General features: G+C 41.8%; 1 protein-coding gene across 12 annotated transcripts in view; it reads left to right on the forward strand.

Moving 5' to 3' along the window:
- Window positions 1-20,053, forward strand: part of LOC140899651 (S-adenosyl-L-methionine-dependent tRNA 4-demethylwyosine synthase TYW1) — a 121,756-nt gene that overhangs the window by 52,826 nt on the left and 48,877 nt on the right. For 10 of the 12 annotated variants that reach the window (XR_013634787.1, XR_013634789.1, XM_078849266.1 and 7 more), the window contains one exon: window positions 3,616-3,751. Coding sequence is in view for 9 of the 12 variants with exons in the window: in XM_078849266.1 (XP_078705392.1) it covers window positions 3,616-3,751 (136 nt within the window). In the remaining 3 variants the exon portion in view is untranslated. Of the gene's footprint in view, window positions 1-3,615; window positions 3,752-11,665; window positions 11,822-15,324; window positions 16,069-20,053 lie in introns of those variants that run through there. The other 2 variants (XR_013634788.1, XM_078849267.1) reach the window with 2 other exon arrangements.

Raw genomic sequence — 20,053 nt, forward strand, 5'->3', positions numbered from 1 at the left:
TAAATTCAGTGCAATTACTTTGAATACAGGCAGTATAACCAAACGTCCATTCCGGAAGGTTCTGGAGATACCTAAAGTCTATAAGAATAAAACAAATGAAATGCAAATTGTGTTTTGCTTTTGGTGTTGCAATTGAGTAAAGGAAGGGAGTGTTCCTCATAAACAGACCACAAATTAAAGCTCATGAGTTCTATTCCCAGTTCACTTGCTCGCTTCCTTTTTACCTTGGGCAATTCACTCACTTCTTCTCTCAGTATTCCCACCTGCAAAAGGTAATTAGTCATTTTTATCTAACCACTCAGAGGGAGTTGTGAAATTTAATATTTGTAAAGCATTTTCAGATACTTTGATTAAAGGTCCTGGGTGAATTAAAAGTATTATTTGTCTCTTTTGAGAGTGCTTGACACCTGTTTAACCAAAAATCAGAACAGCAGTGAAAAACTTGCTGCTAATGTTCAGACCCTGTCTTCAGCTCCCACAACTTGGGGTGGGGAGAGGGAGGAAGAGCACTTCGAAAGGCATTAGTTAACAGCATAGGCCCAAATTCCTCTCTGGTGGAACACTAGCAGTGTCACTGGAGGGTACAGCCGCGATGGCTTTGGTGTGTTATATTTCCCACAATTTCTAATTCCAGGTGAATAGGACATTCCATTTGTTGCAAAATAATAATTTACACATCAGTAATCTCTGATATTTTGGCTTCCTCTCTGGCTCCCTTTTTTGGTCTGAATGTGAGGGCTGGAGGCACACATTTTTTAGAGTGAGTAATTAGGTACTCCAAAGCCATTCCAAATGATTGGGTAATTGTGTAATCAAGTTACTTTTCAAACCATGTATTATGAGCCTGATAGATAGAAACTAAACATAGAATTTAAAAAGAGAGCCAACACTATTTTTGAAAATATATTTCTTGGAAAATGATGGGTTTTTTTTTTGTTTTTTTTTAAAATGATAAAATTCTAGTTTTGCTCTCTCATCAGCATGTCCATTGATCCCAACTAGCAAAATCCGAGTCTGGTATATGGTACAGCAGTTAATAAGACTTGCTTTAAGAACACACAAACCTTGCTGAGATAAGAGTGGTCTTATTCCTGCTGCTGAACTTAGACTGTACAGTTTATTGACATGTTTTGTCGGTATTGTAAGTCTCTTAGGGATCTGACACTGGCTGTGTACAAAAGCATTTTCAGGTTTAGCTGGTAATTATATCCACTACATTAGGTTGTGTCCCTTGTTTGTTCGCTACTAAATCCATGTCAGAGCTCCGTGGAATATCACAGCAGCTCTCACAGCTTGTGGGGTAGAATGACAAGTGTATTCATGTACTTTCAGACCCAGCTATGCCCCCTTGTGGGTGCTGGGGCTCAGTCGGTCACTGCAAAGCGGAACAGCATAGTGCAAGAGGGTATGTAAAACCTCCGCTCATGATCGAGTCCCCATCTTTCTGTGGTATAACTGTACTAATTCTGCTGGCTGCCTGCAGCTGCTGGGGATGGGGCGTGCTTTGGTTCCTTGGAGAAGAGGAACTTTTCCAGTTACCATTCTGAAAGTGACTAGCTCTGTTTTCAGTGATACCTTTTTATCATTATTATTATATTATTTTATTAGGCAAATGTAACATGCAAAAGACTGGCTACGCTCTTTGTAATTGAATATTCCAATCCCTTAATACCTGGAACACTTGGCCATTTGGGCAATTGCTGCTTGGACTGTCAGTTCAGAGCATGCTCACTAGTAAACCGGTTCTTAATCTAAACTGTTAGATTTGTTTCCCATTAATGATCTGTTCTTGTCTGAATCTGGAGAGGAGGTATATGCTTGGGTACTTTGCAAGTTCATGTCGAGTAATTGGATTTTCTAACCATTGACAGCTCAGCTCTGGTCTCATTCCAGACAATTCTTGTCACTTTTAGTTTTCACCTTCATGTTTTTTTAAAGAAGGAGTGATTGACAGCTGTATGAAGGATTCTTTTTTAAAAGCACTAGATCAGACTGGAGTTGTAGCCTGCTCGTTAGCAGCTTTCACAGGCAGCATTTGTGGAAGGCTCTTCCTTAATTTCCTAAGATATTGGCTAGTAGACCCACAGAGCTGTGTGATAAAATTTTGAAGCTGTCACTTTATCTAGAAGGCATTGTGGTAGAGTGTTTTTGCCTGGTGTTTGACAAATATCACCAGCCCCCCAGAAGAGACAAAAGGGTATAAAAATTAATTGCCTTTGTCTATTTCTCTTGATTTTAAGGAGCTTGCTAAGTCTGATTCTCTCAGCTTGTTACTCTTTGTTCATTATTCCTTGCATAGCAGAATACAGTGTTATTTATTCTGCTCTTTGCATCTCCAGTTATCTGTGTCTGCATCACACTTGCTAGCCTTGGGGTTCCAGCATGGATGAAATCGGTCACAGGCTCTTGGACAGCAAAATAGGTTTAAGCTTTTAGAAGTCACTTACGCAGTGCTTGTGTTAACCCACTGGTGAATGTGTGTTTTAACTGGGGGCTGTGACAACTCCTGTCCTCTGTGGATCAGCATAGGGGGCATTCACTAGGAAATTACACTTGTAAAAAGAGTAATGTCTTAAATTATAAAAGAGCTAGAGCATAATACGCTTTCCTGCAGAAATCCAAGCTGCAGCTCTTTGCACTTTGACTGATGTGGGCTGGGATTACTGTAATGACCTCTTTAGTCAACTTCACAAAGGCATTGATGTCCTTGTGGGAGCTATATCCCACGCTTTTTGCACTAGAGGAACACTCCTCAAAATGTGGGAACTTGGGAGCCTGGGCTGTTAAAATGTGGGGAGGAAATCATAACTAAGGATATGCTTTGGAATCAATGTCTCATATGACAGTAGGTCTCTGGCCCCAAGCATGTTTACAGTAGTGCTAGCTGAAAAGGATTCAGTGCAAAATTTTGAGCGGGTCCCATGAAATAAGGTCCTCTACAAAGTACCAGGAGCACATTTGTAAAGCCACTTTTATACTTCTTTTGTTGCAAAAAGCCCATTTGCATGTGGCTTACAGTTTTGGAGCCTTAAAGTTCCACCTGCCTAGCTCAGAGATGTCCCACCCTGCCGGGTGAACTCCACTGAGCAGCACTGCATTTCTGTTGAATAGGGCTGCCTTCTTGTAGGACAGGTGGAATTTTAGGGCACTTTGCCTGCAGATGTTCCAATAGGAAGTGAAGCTTTTAAATGCTTCAGGTGAGACTCCAGGCTCTTTTGATCACAGGCCACTTGGGAAGGCTTTTCTTAATTAGTGTTCTACCTGGATGAAAGATGCTGTTCAGTGAGGATTGGATTGTTGAACTATCACTGGGCTTGGCCCTTCCGCGAATGGTTAGTATGTGGTATTTCTTGCTTTGTGGCACATTATGTGGTGAAAGACTATTTTCTGTTGCTATTAGAAACCCCAGCCATTTGGCAAAGATTCACTGCTGAACTTCGAGAGAGTATGCTGTAAATATTACATTACTGCTTTTGCTTCTGGGAACAGAGCAGAGTCCAGCATAGTTATTTGCTCTGCCATGTTATGTCTTATGGATGCGTCTGTAAAAAAGCATAAATTCAGTTAGCTGTAATGTCTGAAAATAATGATTCCCCTCTCCTTTTTATTGCCAAGGAACCTTGAGCCAGTAACACAGCTGTATGTCAGCGTGGATGCTAGCACCAAAGAAAGTCTGAAGAAAATTGACCGTCCCCTCTTCAAGGATTTCTGGCAAAGGTTTCTAGACAGTTTAAAGGCCTTGGCTGAAAAGGTACCAAATTAAGAACAGTTTTTGTTAACTTTTTTCCCTTTCTTCCCATTTTCCGCTCAGGAGGGGGGTGTGGTTTTGTGGGGCTTGAAGGAAATGGGGTGCTGAACGCCTTAAGAGCTTTATTTCTGTGCTTTGTATAGTTTGTGGTGTTAGGATAAGGAGTATAGCAATCCAAACTCAAAGCTAACAAAGGACTCTGGGTTTTTTTGTGTGGGAATAAATTTCAGGAGAGGAGAGGTAGAATGTGTGTCAGGAAGAGAATCATGTATTTATTTTGCTGTCCAAAATGGAGGTAGTCCCTGCCAAAACTGCTTGCAGCCAAAACGAGGCAGTTGGAGAAAGGTAGGAAGCCCAGAAGAGTTCATGAAAGCACATGTGATAGCTAACATTTGTTTCCAAAGCTTTCACCAGGAGCTCAGTAAAGCCCCTGTCTTGTGAACACTTACACATTGACTGCAATGGGACTACTGATGTCTAAAAATAAGCATATGTGTAAAAGTTTGTTTGCAGGATTGGGGCTGAAGATAGTGGCTGTATATACTTGGGCAATGTAAGGATGCTGCCTCTTCCTGATATTTCCAGGTTGTAACTTTCTTGCTGTACTGCATAAGGCAGTTGAACACTGGGCCAAATTCACGGCAGGCTTATGACCTGCTTATACCAGCTGTGAGTTTAGGCCACAATCTTTATATTTTTCCTTCTCTCTGACAGAGCCCTACTTATCTGACTTGGGCACTGTGTGAATTAACAAGCTAGGTGTTTTGTGTACATATTTTTTCTTGTCTTTACTATTGCAGCACTCAGAAAAAAATCTTTTATTTATATTTCTGGCACAACTTTACATGCTGCCTCTGGTACTGAGCAGATGGGAGATGCTATTTAGTGTATATAATAAGCTTTGCTGTGTTCTGAGACTACAAATATTAGGCCTGTTTCTGCCAGATTTACTTACATGAATAGACCCATTAACTTCAATGGAACTGCCTGAAGGTTTGGTCCTGCAAACGCACGCAATTAGCTTTCTCACTCGGATACACCCGTTTCATTTGCTGGCAGTACTCACATGGGTAAAGGTACTTGTGTAGAGTGGCTGTGTACAGGATCATCTTGTTAAACTCAGGGCTAAATCTGGCTTCAGCAAAGTCGGGGGCAAAATTTCCGTTAACTTTAATGGGATCAGGATTTGGCTTGGGGACGCCCAAACTCGATTAAACCAAAATGAAACAAAACCAACCAAACAAAAAAGGGGGACATTTTGATGTACTAGGAAATATGCCTTTGGCAGAATATCTCTCTTGACCTTGGTTATATAAGGTACAGTCACTGCTGAATTCCTGTCTGTTGTCACAATCTTTCCACCTTCATTTTTTGTGAGGAACATATTGGCAGTTATATCCATAGAGCTAAAAATACTTTTGGTCAAGGTGAAGAGGAAAGGGGAAAAAAAGCCAAGCTGATAGCTGCATTTTTTTTCCCTTCAAAGACAGATTTGGGTGTTCTTATAACACTGACAACACAGCACCCTCTTAATAGCAGCCAAGGTTGACAATATCCTTTATCAGCAATGGGGTATGATTTGCATAATGCCAGGGCAAAAATATGCAAATGTCAAAATCCCCTAGGAATCTTGTATATTTTAGATGATTTTGTAATTTTACACATGGCTGTGGTTATAGGGGGTGTCTAGAAACACCTGAAGTGACTTATTAAGAAGGAGAACCTTCCAGGTTTTCTCCTTGGTGTGCATGCTTTTGTGTCCAAGTTGGAGATTAAGCACTGTTTCGTAGGACTCTGATAAATTAAGTGTGGGGAAAGCTGATGCTGCCTCTGATGATCTCAAGGTACACGGTTCACACTACAATATGGATGTTGGGATAAGGAAGCAATGATGCATTGTGTTGAGGAAAGCAGTGCTATGTATCAGGAAACGGAACACAAATCCTCAGTTTTGCACGTTGCATTCAGCTGTCGTGTCTTACATAATTCCTCCAAGACACAGACAAGATGATATTGTAGTTGATATAAGGTCATTGTTATTAAGAGTTTATAGTGGGTTTTCATCCCCTGTGCTGCCAAAAACCAAAAGGCTTCTAAAAACTGACATAAAATGTCTTCATGTGCTTGCTACAACTTTGTTTGGCAAGAGTTGTTCCTGTATTCTCGTTCTCCCTCATCCTACCTGTGGTTGGTTGCTTGTATCACAGTAGTACATGGAGGGCCCAGACAAGAGCAGGGCTCTGTTGTGGTTGGTACTGCAAGTATGAGAGTCAGTCCCTGCCTGGCATCTTGGGAAGCCAGGTAGCCTGGGAGCCCTGGGGTCTCCAGCTCCAGGGAAAGCCCCGTGGTAGGGCTGTCTGGAGTCAGAGCCCCGGGGAGATCATCCCAGGACTTTCAGGATCCCAGCTCTGCAGCAGGGGGTTGGAAACCTTGAGAGACCACAGGAATTCCAGGCTCCCTGTTGCAGAGCCAGGAGCAGTGTCTCAGTCAGGGCTCCCTGCCGTGGTGCTGAGAGTCCTGACTCCACAGCAGAGATCCTGGAAATCCTGGCATGGCGGGACTGTCCTGGAGCTGAAAACCCTAGGAGCCTGGGGTCCTTGGCTCCAGGGCAGACTGTGTGGCACTGCAGGATTTCATCAGAACCCTAGTGGGCAGAGTTTCACCTCTAGTTTGTCAAACCAGTCTTGCTTTCATGAGAAATTTCTGGTTCAATGACCTGGTGTTTTCTGAATAAACAGTTTCTTCAGAAAATCTCTGACCATCTCTTATCAGGCTATCACTTTCCAGTGGAAGCAACAGTGTATCTCCCAGCTCATGTGGAGAAGCTGTTTTCGGGCATAAGTCTTGCTCTCTCCAAAGTAATCTTTATTGCAGCGGTCTTTATGATGAATTTTCCATTCTGAAATACTCTTCCCGAGAGATCTGTGTGATTTAGTGTTAGATAGCTGGTGAGTACTCGGAAAGCTTTATTTGTTTCGGATCCAAATGTATATTCTGAACATGTCTTAAGCACTGTTTATCAATGAAAAGTAAGGGACAGGTGTCAACTGAGTGCTTAAACTAACATCTAATTTAAAGTGTGCTTTTTCCAAACATCATGTCTGAAATACCCAGCAGAGCTCACTCACCCCTTCATCCTTCCAAAGCAGATGACTTTAGGTGATGAAAACGATCAAGGGGTGACTTAATTTACGGTGGAGAAGTACCTTCCTGGGGAGAAAGTGCTTGGGATTAAAGGATTTTTCATTTTAGTGGTGAAAGACATAATAAGAACCAATTGCTGGAAGGTAAAGCTGGACAGATTAAAATTAGGAAATAAAGCTGTTGCTTTTAATAGTGCGGGTCTTGAATTACTAGAAAAAACTACTGAGGGAAATGATGAATCCTCCATCTCTTGAAGTCTTTAGCTCAAGTCTGAATGCCTTTCTGGAAGAGATGCTTTAGCCAAACCCAGGGTATTAGGCTCTCTACAGGAGTAATTGGGTGACATTCCGTGTCCTGTGTTACACAGTCAGACTCGATAATCTAATGGCTCCTTTTGGCCTTTAAAATCTATGATTCTATGGACTTGATTTCCATGAATTCTACTGGGTGAGGTTCTGTATGATGACAGCTGGTAAAAATTAAGCACCTGTCTGTGCTGCCTGGACAATGCAAATCCGGTGATATGTCTCCTAAAAAGAGGGTGTGGCGGTTAGCACAAGTGATGGAGCGACCTTGCATGGGGACCTCAAGCATCACTTGGCTCATAGTTGGTCAGCTACTTTGGGGGGGGTTGAAAAATGGCATAATAATTTAGCCGATTTTAAAGGGAGCACATTTTATTTTTTGGTATGTGACTTACATATTTGTACATCAGAAACTATAAAATTATCTTGGAGAAAAGTTGAAGTAGGTGCCAGCAGAGTGTTAAGATCTGGGTTTGGGATTCTTCATCATCCTGTGGTACCTGTGTGCTCACACGTATATTTTTCTTTGAGAAATTAGTTCAGCTAATTTTTAAGCAGGGTTCTGTGTTTGCTCAGAAAAAAAAAATTCATGGAGCTGATGAATACCAGAGTATAGGAAAAAGTCAATTTTCTGAGCTTGATGCATTCTGCAGAGTTCTTTTCCACCTCCGCATGGTGCCACCTCTTCGTCATCTTTAGGTGCCCCCCAGGTACCTCTTACTTCTCCATCTCCTTGACTTAATCATCATAAATCCTTTCCAATCTGCTCAGTACACTGTACCTCAAAGTACTTGCTGTGTTGCCAGACACCAAGTAGGCATTATTGCACTCTTTTAACTTTCAGAGTGCAGGTGCCAGTGTTCTCTTAAACAGATTAGAATGTTTGGGCAGGGGGAGTCCAAACCCTAGGTTAATATAACATTATGGCCCTGCAAGAATTGAAGACCAAGTAGGACATTAACCTGCCCTTAAAAAAGGGTCAAACAAGCTAAGGAACTCCTTGGTGAGCCTTTCCAGAGTTCATTCTAAATTGTATCTTTTTGTAGGATTTAGATCCTAAGTTTCAGATCTTTTCCTTTCTTCAAGTTAATTGAAATTTCATTGGGAAAAGGGTCATGACTCTTTGCAGATGCAGTGCTGCAGAAGTTCCTCATCTTCAGTATGAAAGAATGTTCTTAACTGTGTTTAACTGAGGACTTCACATTTTGAACAGCGAGACCCTTAAATACGGTGCCATATTCCCCAATCCTGCCAAGCGATACATACACGTAGATCTGTATTCCATGCATGGAGTCACCTTAAGGGGTGGTGTTTGCAGACCCATTTGCAGGATCAGGGCCTCAAAATGTGAAACGGCACTTATACATCAGTTTACCACTTTCTGACTCTATTTATGACACACTTCTACGTAATTCCTCATAGATATCTGAGTGTATATGGAGATGCCTGGATCTAGATTTCAAAATTATGCAAGCTTGTGTCTGGTACTGTTTACTTAGCTCTTCTTTTTAATGTGATCCTTACTGCAACTTACTCTTTGGTTCTGTGTGTTTATACATGATGTTTGTAAATATGTATCTTCAGAGTAAAATCTTAGTTGTGCTTTGGCGCTAATGCTCTATTACATAATATATGCCAATAATTATAGCTTTTATGCTTGCAACAGATTTTGGTTTGTGTGGAGATTATTTTGTGTGGTTGAGGGGAGAAATCTCTGTTAGTTGGTTTGGAAAGACTGGTCTTTGTTTCTGAACCAAGATATATTTTTTTAAGGAGACTGTAAAATTCAAAATTTGCAACAGACATTGAAATCAGTATTCAATTATGTGTCACTATAAATTTAGAAAAATCTGCCTCTCATGCACAGTAGACCATCTCTTCTCCACCAGCTGTTTGCTAGCTTTAATGATTTTGTTGACAAGATTTATTGATGTAATCATTGTGAATTGAAACATCATGAAAGTTACAAAGGTACAATGTTTTATGTTAAATGATACTCCCTGAAATATGTTGCCCTCTTTCAGCATGGCGTACCGAGTATAACCAGAATGAATCTTTATTCTTTCCAAAGTCCAGATGTTTTTGTTAAACACATACTTAGCCTTTTCTAACCTTTCTAATATCTCTTGTAGAAAGGAAAAGGGAACGAAGAAGTTTGTAAATAATATTGCAAAATCAAACCTGTTTAATATTCCACATCATTGGTCTCTATTGGGATACCTGGAGACCTGAAATTACAAATAATTACATTTTAAAAGACTGGTTAAGGATCAGTTCCTGTTTTGCTTACCTGGTGTCAGACTTCTATTTTTTCCTCTGCAGGAGTTGTTAATTCCTAGCTCTTATATATCACTTTTCAGCTGTGGATCTCAAAGCGCTTTACAGAGGAGGTAAGCATCATCTTCCCTATTTTATAGATGAGCAAACTGAGGGGAAGTGACTTGCCCAAGGTCACCCTGCAATTCAGAGCCAGAGCTGGGAATAGAATCCAGCTCTATTTAGTCCCAGTCCACTAGACCATGCTGCCCTTGAGAGTTGATGACTTGGGAAATACCCAAAAGAGAGCATTCTCTGTCCTTCTAGAAGAGTCACTGTGTCCCACTGGGTTGACTTGGGAAGCCAGAGTTCTGTTCTGACACTGACATGTTGTGTGACCTTGGGCAAGTCCCTTAACTTCTTTATTCTTTATCTGTAAAACGGGGCTGCTCATACTGACTTTTGAAAAGCACTCAGAGATCTTTAGCTGAAAAGGTTCTATGCATATATGTATTCGTTGGAACGCTTGCAGGGGAAAGATGGGGACTGATCACTGGTTGTGTCAGCTAAGCAAAGGAGAATTAAATCTCATTTAATTTAGAATGGTGCTGGACCAAATGCTGTGTGGACTTGTACTGGGTCTGTTCAAGTTTTCCCATCTGTTAAATGATGTAACCTCTTTTAACTGTTAGATGTTTCTGTTGTTTTTAAACAAATACCAAGAAGCTCTAACTTGGTGATTTATAAGAAAGTATTTATTTCATCCATTGAATTTTTTTTATTTGACATTTCATGAAAGAAGAGGAGCTGACAAAGCATTTCCAAGGGTGATTTACATTTTCATTTCAATGAGAGCGAATGTAAAACTGATGCAAAAGCACCACAAACAAAAGTGAGAAATTCAGTACTGTGAAGAACATAGATACTGGTGTGCTAATGCATATCGAAAACAGAGGGAAAGAAAGAAACGTGGATCCTTCCACACCCAAGAAAAATGGAATAGTAAGATAGCTCTTACTGGAATAAGAGAAATCCGCAACAAGGTTGAATATGTAACCTTTGTTCCATGTGGTAGGCTGTTTGGGTTGTAATTGTGACTTCCATATAAGGTTAAATTGTGCTCTTAATTATGCCTGAGCTACCAAGGACAGATTTTGGCTAATTGCTTCTACATGTCTAGAAAGGATTTACCCCAGCACACTGAAGTAGTACATATGCATTCCAAGACAAAGGGCCAGGTTTTGGTGTTCAGGTTCAGGTTGGTGGCCTTATTCTAGATTAGACTATTCTAGATCTCAGTGCAAATGAGAGCAGAATCTGGCCCTAAACTTTCACTTTTGTTGGGGTTGCTATATTGTGAGTGAGTTGAGTGCCAATTTGCTTGAGCTGGGTTCTTTTTCTTGCAGCCTATAGTGTGCCATGTTTGGGGTCTTTGCATGAATGCAAGGAATATATGCCTTAAACAGTTCCTTTATTATAATTCTACATCCACCTAGCAGGACATGAGACCAAAGCTGCTCCTAGCTTTGTCAGGACGTTGCGTACTGGACAGCATTCAGAGCCCTGCATGGCTATATGAAGGGTAACCTTTGACCTTTCCAGCCACATCCATCAACTTTAGGAATTAGGAGCCTTTGAGGGCAGCCAGGTCAGGCCATTTGTGGTCTCGTTGATGTTGCTGGATCTGAGCATTAGGGCCAGATGCTGCATTTCTTCCTTGGACAAAATTCCCATTTGGTTTGCCACTCTAAGGACTGGAAGGCTTGCCTTGCCCTACAGCGATCTTCAGAGCCCTTTCTGAAGCTGCTACACTGAAGAATTGTTTTCCAAAAAATTAAATTGGGGGATTCCTACTCATGAAAGCTTACCAACCTTGAACAGAGAGGAGTCGTTTTGGAACTGGAATCTCTTAATTAGAGGTTGACCAAAGGCTGTAAACTAATTGCCAATTAAAGGTGATTTTTTTGTTTGTTTTTACATTAAGGCTTGTCATTATGTTTCAATTTAATGGGTTGGTTCAGCTGCTCTGATTAATGTCAGCAATACAGAAAGGGAATAGTGTAGCAGTCAATTTTATGACTAGCATTAACACCATTGATTTTTGATGTAAGGACCATGTAAAGTACAGAAAATCTGAAAGGACAAATGGATTTAGATCATTCTTTCCATCACTGTTTTCTCACCTAATTGCCTGCATAATCTTCTGTTTAAGTACAAGAAACCATGGGAATTTACTGAATTTCATGCAACGATAATCAGGAATGTACGGTGTTAGATGCACATCAAAGCAAACTGGTGGTTGTGGAACATGGAATGAAAGATAAACTGCTCTGAGAGACTGAAAACATGCTGAAGAGAGATTTCTGTGGTGAGCATGGCTGAGGTGATTTTTGTAAAGCCGTCTACCATATTACAGTTAATTGAATCACAGAATCATAGAATATCGGTCCTCAAAGCAGGACTGATCCCCAATTAAATCATCCCAGCCAGGGCTTTGTCAAGCCTGACCTGAAAAACTTCTAAGGAAGGAGATTCCACCACCTCCCTAGGTAACGCATTCCAGTGTTTCACCGCCCTCCTAGTGAAAAAGTTTTTCCTAATATCCAACCTAAATCTCCCCCACTGCAATTTGAGACCATTACTCCTTGTTCTGTCATCTGCTACCACTGAGAACAATCTAGAGCCATCCTCTTTGGAACCCCCTTTCAGGTAGTTGAAAGCAGCTATCAAATCCCCCCTCATTCTTCTCTTCTGCAGACTAAACATCCCCAGTTCCCTCAGCCTCTCCTCATAACTCATGTGTTCCAGTCCCCCAATCATTTTTTTTGCCCTCCGCTGGACTCTTTCCAATTTTTCCACATCTTGTAGTGTGGGGCCCAAACCTGGACACAGTACTCCAGATGAGGCCTCACCAATGTCGAATAGAGGAGAACGATCACGTCCCTCGATCTGCTGGCAATGCCCCTACTTATACATCCCAAAATGCCATTGGCCTTCTTGGCAACAAGGGCACACTGTTGACTCATATCCAGCTTCTCGTCCACTGTAACCCTTAGGTCCTTTTCTGCAGAACTGCTGCCGAGCCATTCGGTCCCTAGTCTGTAGCGGTGCATTGGATTCTTCCATCCTAAGTGCAGGACTCTGCACTTGTCCTTGTTGAACCTCATCAGATTTCTTTTGGCCCAATCCTCCAATTTGTCTAGGTCCCTCTGTATCCTATCCCTACCCTCCAGCGTATCTACCTCTCCTCCCAGTTTAGTGTCATCTGCAAACTTGCTGAGGGTGCAATCCACACCATCCTCCAGATCATTTATGAAGATATTGAACAAAACTGGCCCCAGGACCGACCCTTGGGGCACTCCACTTGATACCGGCTGCCAACTAGACATGGAGCCATTGATCACTACTCATTGAGCCCGACAATCTAGCCAGCTTTCTATCCACCTTATAGTCCATTCCTCCAGCCCATACTTCTTTAACTTGCTGGCAAGAATACTGTGGGAGACCGTGTCAAAAGCTTTGCTAAAGTCAAGGAACAACACGTCCACTGCTTTCACTTCATCCACAGAACCAGTTATCTCGTCATAGAAGGCAATTAGTTTAGTCAGGCATGACTTGCCCTTGGTGAATCCATGCTGACTGTTCCTGATCACTTTCCTCTCCTCTAAGTGCTTCAGAATTGATTCCTTGAGAACCTGCTCCATGATTTTTCCAGGGACTGAGGTGAGGCTGACTGGCCTGTAGTTCCCAGGATCCTCCTTCTTCCCTTTTTTAAAGATGGGCACTAAATTAGCCTTTTTCCAGTCGTCGGGGACTTCCCCCGATCGCCATAAGTTTTCAAAGATAATGGCCAGTGGCTCTGCAATCACATCCGCCAACGCATCCGGCCCCATGGACTTGTGCACGTCCAGCTTTTCTAAATAGTGCCGATCCACGTCTTTCTCCACAGAGGGCTGGTCACCTCCTCCCCATGCTGTGCTGCCCAGTGCAGCAGTCTGGGAGCTGACCTTGTTCGTGAAGACAGAGGCAAAAAAAGCATTGAGTACATTAGCTTTTTCCACATCCTCTGTCACTAGGTTGCCTCCCTCATTCAGTAAGGGGCCCACACTTTCCTTGACTTCTTCTTGTTGCTAACATACCTGAAGAAACCCTTCTTGTTACTCTTAACATCTCTTGCTAGCTGCAACTCCAAGTGTGATTTGGCCTTCCTGATATCACTCCTGCATGCCCGAGCAATATTTTTATACTCCTCCCTGGTCATTTGTCCAATCTTCCACTTCTTGTAAGCTTCTTTTTTGTATTTAAGATCAGCAAAGATTTCACTGTTAAGCCAAGCTGGTCGCCTGCCATATTTACTATTCTTTTGACACATCGGGATGGTTTGTCCCTGTAACCTCAATAAGGAGTCTTTAAAACACAGCCAGCTCTCCTGGACTCCTTTCCCCCTCATGTTATTCTCCCAGGGGATCTTGCCCATCAGTTCCCTGAGGGAGTCAGTCTGCTTTTCTGAAGTCCAGGGTCTGTATTCTGCTGCTTTCCTTTCTTCCTTGTGTGAACATTATAATGGGAAGATAGTAATTATCAGGATGGGTCAGACCAGTAGTCCTTTTTCTGATGGTGATCAGTATCTGATGCTTCAGAGGATACATCATGGCGGTACCTGACCACAGCAAAAATTTCTCCCTAACCACTGTGAGCTAGTTATCAGCTTAGGGCCTGAAGCATGAGGGTTTATAACTCCCCATAAAAACACATTTCTAAAATCATGTGTGATAAATCTCTGGATGTTTTCTTTATTCATATAAATGTCAAATCCTTTTTTTGAATCCCACTAATTTTTCAAGCTATGGGTTCTGCAGTTTTAATTTTTCATTCTGTGCAATGAAAAGAAGTGTCAGGGCTTTAAAAGTCATTGCCTTAATATTGGTACAAAGCTTTAGGAAATGCATACCACTCTCTAGTGGTAATTATTTTGTTTCAAAATCTGAAAAAAAAAGCTGCAAGTATTTTTTTATTATGCATTTGTTTAATTTCAGGAAATCTTAGGGATGATGCATACAATCCTGTTGTTTTTTTTAAGTCCCTTTTATTCATTGAGCTACCAGCTGGTAACTTGTACCTAATAATAATATTTATTATTATTCTTCCTAATAATAATATTTATTACTAATTTGTATTCGTCACATTCTGAAGTGAGGGGTTGTCAGTGCCTGCCCTGTAACCCTGAGTGCCTCAAAATGTTCTTCTACTGTGGTTCTCTTGTCTGGATGCTCCCAGCCAGCATCCAAGCCTGTGCTGAGTTTCTGTGAGTTAAGCAGCTCTGACTCAGCAATTCTGGTTCCAGCAGCTTGCTTGTGACACCTCAGCCATGCTCTGGTGACATCTGGCAAGATGACCTCAACACATGAATTTTCCCAAAAATCATGTGCTCTGCAATGTCCAGCCCTCTCCTGGACCATTCAGAGAGAGATTAAGGTTCATTGTTCTTTAAAGGCACAATACCAAGCAGCTTGCCACCTTAACTGGAATTAACATTCACTTTAAGTCAAACACAGCATTGGGTTGGTTTAGATTAAAAGTAAAACAAGTGTATTAACAAAAGGAGATAGGATTTCAAGTTAGTTCAAAGTACAAAGGATAGATATGAAAATGGGTACAAGCAAGTAAAAGTGAAAAGCACTTTCCAGAGGCAAAGACTTGAACACAAGAAGCTACAGGCTTTGTTCAAGGCAGTTTCCTTACTGATAGTCCTACCAGCAAGATGGCTGACCAAGCCCTCTGGTTAGGATCTCCCACAATGTCCAAAGGGCTCAGTTCCTTTGTCGTCTGAGGTGAAAAATAACTTGGGTTTTTTTGCCTCTCCCTTTATAGTTCAATGAAGCTTTGAAATGGTTTCTTCTGAAGGTTACCCCCCAAAATAAAGTTCATTCAGACTGTGAGGAAGGCGACGTGGAGTCTCCTGGTGAAGGAAGTTTCATGCTGCTTCTTCCCCGACTGGTGTTTGCTAAAATGCAAATTGATCTGTTTTCTGCAATCTCCTCCCCATGCTGTCTTGATGGTCTTGTGTATCTTCTATGTAATTTGCATTCCCATTGTCTCTTAATGCAGCAGTTCTCAACCGGGGGCCCAGGGCCACGTGAAGTTTTCAGGGGGTCTGCCAAGCAGGACTGAGGTTAGACTCACTAGGGTCCGGGGCAGAAAGCTGAAGTCCTGCTGCATGGGGCTGTAGCCCAGGGCCCCAAGCCCCACCACCTGGGCCTAAAGCCGAAGCCTGAGCAACTTAGCTTTACGAGGACCCCGTGGCATGGGGTTCCAGTGAATTGCCCTGATTGCTACACTCTAATTTCAGCCCTGACTTTTAGATGCAGAAAACAGGTTGTTGTGGAACAGGTGGGACGTGGAGTTTTTATAGCATGTTGGAGGGGTGGGCCTCAAAGGAAAAGGTAGAGAGCCTCTGTCTTAATGTACCTTGGTGATGCCTTCCAGATGGCAGAACCTATTTCTTTGTCTAGGATACGGTAACTTTTGTCCTGGTTGGCAGACACATTTATAATTTCCAGCATGTTTGTAAATTTTGAATTTGACCTCTGTAAATATATATCACAATAATATCAATGAGCAGAATGTGGTTAGCTTTCTATTAATGTTTTACCTGACACCTTTTAGATACAGGTTATGACATCAGTGGTCTGGGGTACACTGATCAGGTCAGGCCAGGTGAAAATCCAGATACCAATGTGCACCTTGTCCTCTTGCATAGGGATATTGTTAGGGTCACAGCATTGTCATAGCTTTTCTAGCTTCTGAGCTGCCCCATGTGCTCTGTTGGGCTCCTAAAGTCACCCCCTGGGGATAGGAGTGGAGTTTCTTCACAGTCAGCGTTTTGCTCCCCAAGTTATATTCCACAAAGGCTGCAAATCTGCCAGCCAAATGGGATCTGGCAAGAAAAATTAGAAACTTAGTTGGGGATTCATGGGGAGAAATAACTTCAAATTATTGTTCTTCATATTACAGCACCACCTAGAGGTCCCAACTGAGATCAGGGCCCTGGTGTGCTGGGTGCTCTGAGCCTGTCTCAGCTCCATGGAGCGTACACGTTAAATAGATGAAGAATGGGAAGGAAAATGGAGGGATCGGGTGGCAAAGTGACTTGCCCAAGGAATAGAATTCACATCTCCTGACTCTGAGCCGAGTGCCCTAGTTATCTTCCTATGACAGAGAACGGAAAGTCTCCAAAATCACTGAACAGGCCATTTTTAATGTGGCCGCATTTAGTGTGCAGATGAATCTGAAGCTGAAAGCATGTGCTTTGGGTACTGTGAAGTTGCACACATTTATTTACCCATTTCTCTCCAGATGAAGTCACCCCCACACAAATGGTCCACAGTACAAATGTCTGTAAATAAACAAATCTATTGTGTACATTTTTAACTTTCTCTTGGGCCAGAGGAATGATGGTTGTGGTGAGCAAGATGGATTCTCTCCCCACTATTACTCCCAGAAGAGTACTCTGCTGTCTCCATGTTTATCAGATGGATGCTTTTACAATAGGCACAATATAAATGATCTCTTCTCATTCTTTTTTTAAAATTAAACTCCAATAGTCCATAAAAAAAAGTCTATGAAATCTGAATTAGGAAGTGTCCTTGTAATAACGACACATCCTGCATAAAGCCATTATGCAAATCCATTAGGTATACTTAATCCTTCCTCAGCAAACGACCTCTTCAGCCCTACACTTCTATGTTTTTATGCTAACACCAGTAGTCTATCCTGGTTTCTCTTTTAAAAGAGACTGAACTTTGTTTTAATTTTAGCACTCAGAGAAACCACAATTCCTGAATGTGTAGTTTGCAGTAAAATCCATTTAGCCAGAATTTCAAATAGCAAAGAGAATAGCAGTTGAAATACGATGTGGAGACATCACATTTTCTTATAAGGCGAAGCCTGGAATCTAGAGAGACGGTTTCCAGCCTTGTAACAAACTTGCCTTTGTCTTTCTGTTCCTGTATGTGCCTTGACTTTGTTGCACTAACCTGCTCTTGTCTTTGTGGGCTGTGATTTTTTCAAAGGATCCTAAGGCATAGACTTTTAACCTAACTCATTTGGCTCCTCTGGAAATCCCAGCCCACAACAAGGGGAAGGTAAGGTTCTCAGTAGTGACTGTTGCCTCAGTTTTGGAGTGCTTAATTTGAAATGCCTGGAAGGGGCCTGGTTTTCAGATGGTGCTAAGCACCTACCCTCAAAACCAGGCTCCATTTGCAGGAGTTTCATCTTGGACCCCCGAGTCACTAACCCAAAACCTTGGCTAAAGGTTTTAATAATGTGTAATACTTATTGAGCTGAGCCGATGGACACCTAAGAAACATGCATGATTTGTGTAGGCTACAACCAGTTAGTGATCTCTTGCCTAAGCCTTGAGCAGGTTTGAGATTCTGATCAATACAAAATGACACCTGAGAAGGCACACAACTATCTAGGTGCATCTCTTGTGCTGAGTCCAGTTTAGAAAATGTTACTATAAAGGATTCAAATGGTTCCCTCTGACAGGAGCATCGGTAGAGTGGTGGCGGTAGAGAGAAGAGGCACGAGGCACCTCAGGCGAATTTGGAAGGATTTGCTCTAACTTTTTTAGAAGTCTGATTAATTCTTAGTGGATAGAAACAGATATAATTTTGTTTTCTCCTTCCTACCTTCCTTCCCTTTACTTTTTAGGGTTTTTTTCTGTTTTCCCCCTTATTTTTTGGGGGGAAAAAAAACCTCAACAAAATATAAAATTAATAATAAAAAGAAATACCCGAGGAGGCAGATATGTTGCAACTGCGAAATGTGGGAGACTTGACAGATCGGGTAACGTACCAGCAGTGGCGCAGAACAGCTTAGAGGGCCTATTAGGTTCTGTATTTTGCATACAAACGGGCTTGGAGGGAAAACTGCTCCCAATTTGTTTTACAGGAATATTAACTTGGTAATTAGGTCCTAATGTTAGTCATTGTTTTGGATGTGCTCCCACCACTTGCATTTTCTCCCCTGCTATCACATTAGTGAGCAATTCCTCATGATCCTGTTCTAAATATTTTAATTTGTTGTAAAGTCACGTACGGAGAATCTGCTTATAGCCAACTCGGATGGAATGAAACTCTCCTTACAGTGAAGTAGAAAAGTCCAAAATTGTTTCAGTGCATTGCAATGGGCAAATGATAGTTCTGGTTCTAGCACATGGCCTCTATGAAAATGACTTAGCTTTTCACAGTCTAGCTTCTAACAGCAGTGTCTTCCTACAGGAAAGTCAAAGGTAACTTTTTATAAAAATTCCTCATAGTTTGAGACGGAGTCCCATCTGGCAGTTTTAGGACACAGACAATTAATGTCCATGTCTCTTCGTTTAGATATACAACAGACGCAGGAGCAAGACCATGTCCAGATCAGTGCAGTTGGCATGAGCAATATTCCCCTTTTGGCAGGTCTCACACAAGGCTCCCCGTGCTGTGAAACCCTCATGCCTGTAATGCTATATAGTTAGAGCCATGGGGAGTGTCCATTCTGAAAGGCCTTCAAACTCACTGTGTGCTGGCGAGCAGACTCCACCTCGGTTCTAACCATCAGGATGCAGAGGTGAACGATGGGGGAAAGGGTTGCTGGATCCAAAAACAAGTGGCTGCAGCAGATTAGAAGCTCTGCATAGAAAAGCATTGGCAGCTGATAACATAAGAATGGCCATACTGGGTCAGACCAAACGTCCATCTAGCCCAGTATCCTGTCTTCCAACAGAGGCCAGTGCCAGGCGCCCCAGAGGGAATGAACAGAACAGGTAATCATCTAGTGATCCATCCACTGTTGCCCATTCCCAACTTCTGGCAACAGAGTCTAGGGACACCATCCCTGCCCATCCTGGCTAATAGCCATTGATGGACCTATCCTCCATGAACTTATCTAGTTCTTTTTTGAACCTTGTTATAGTCCATTAATAACAGTCATGGAATGGATGCAGAGCCGATTTGTGCCCTGTGTATGGATCAGTGGTTGGATTCCCACTTCCCCAACCCCTGCTTAGCTCCCTATCAGCTGGATCAGAGCGCCTTCGGCCCCAGATTGTATCTTCTTGCTTGTCTCTAAAGCATGCAATTGGTACTATATAAAAATTATGTTCTTTTAAAATCCCATGAGCATTCTGCTGGAGCTATGCTTTTAATAGGATGGGCAATTAAAATTTTTAAAGCCCATTTACCTTTTATTTTAATCATTATCTTAGATTGTAACTATTGGAGTAATATAATGGCATACAAAAGCAGCTGCCTTCGAAGCTCTCTTAATCAACAAGACATAAAACGTATCTTTCGTGTGCTGTTTTTTTGGTTAAATTCAATAGGCAGGAATTACAGCAAATCAGGTCTTTTAAATCTATTTTTTTAAGGTAAATTAGACAACCCCAAAGAAAAATACTCATAAATCTCTTGCTTCATAGAGTGTTTGAGAGGTGTTCTATAAGGTAATTATATTTTTATGGCAGATTAATCTGTACTTCATTATTTAGCCCTTGCAACTGCACTGCTCTTTGTTGCTTTCCTGATGCTTAGCGTGTTAGCCCTGTTCTTTTAAC

This window comes from Lepidochelys kempii, chromosome 17 (assembly GCF_965140285.1).
Source record: "Lepidochelys kempii isolate rLepKem1 chromosome 17, rLepKem1.hap1, whole genome shotgun sequence".
Taxonomy (NCBI): domain Eukaryota; kingdom Metazoa; phylum Chordata; order Testudines; family Cheloniidae; genus Lepidochelys; species Lepidochelys kempii.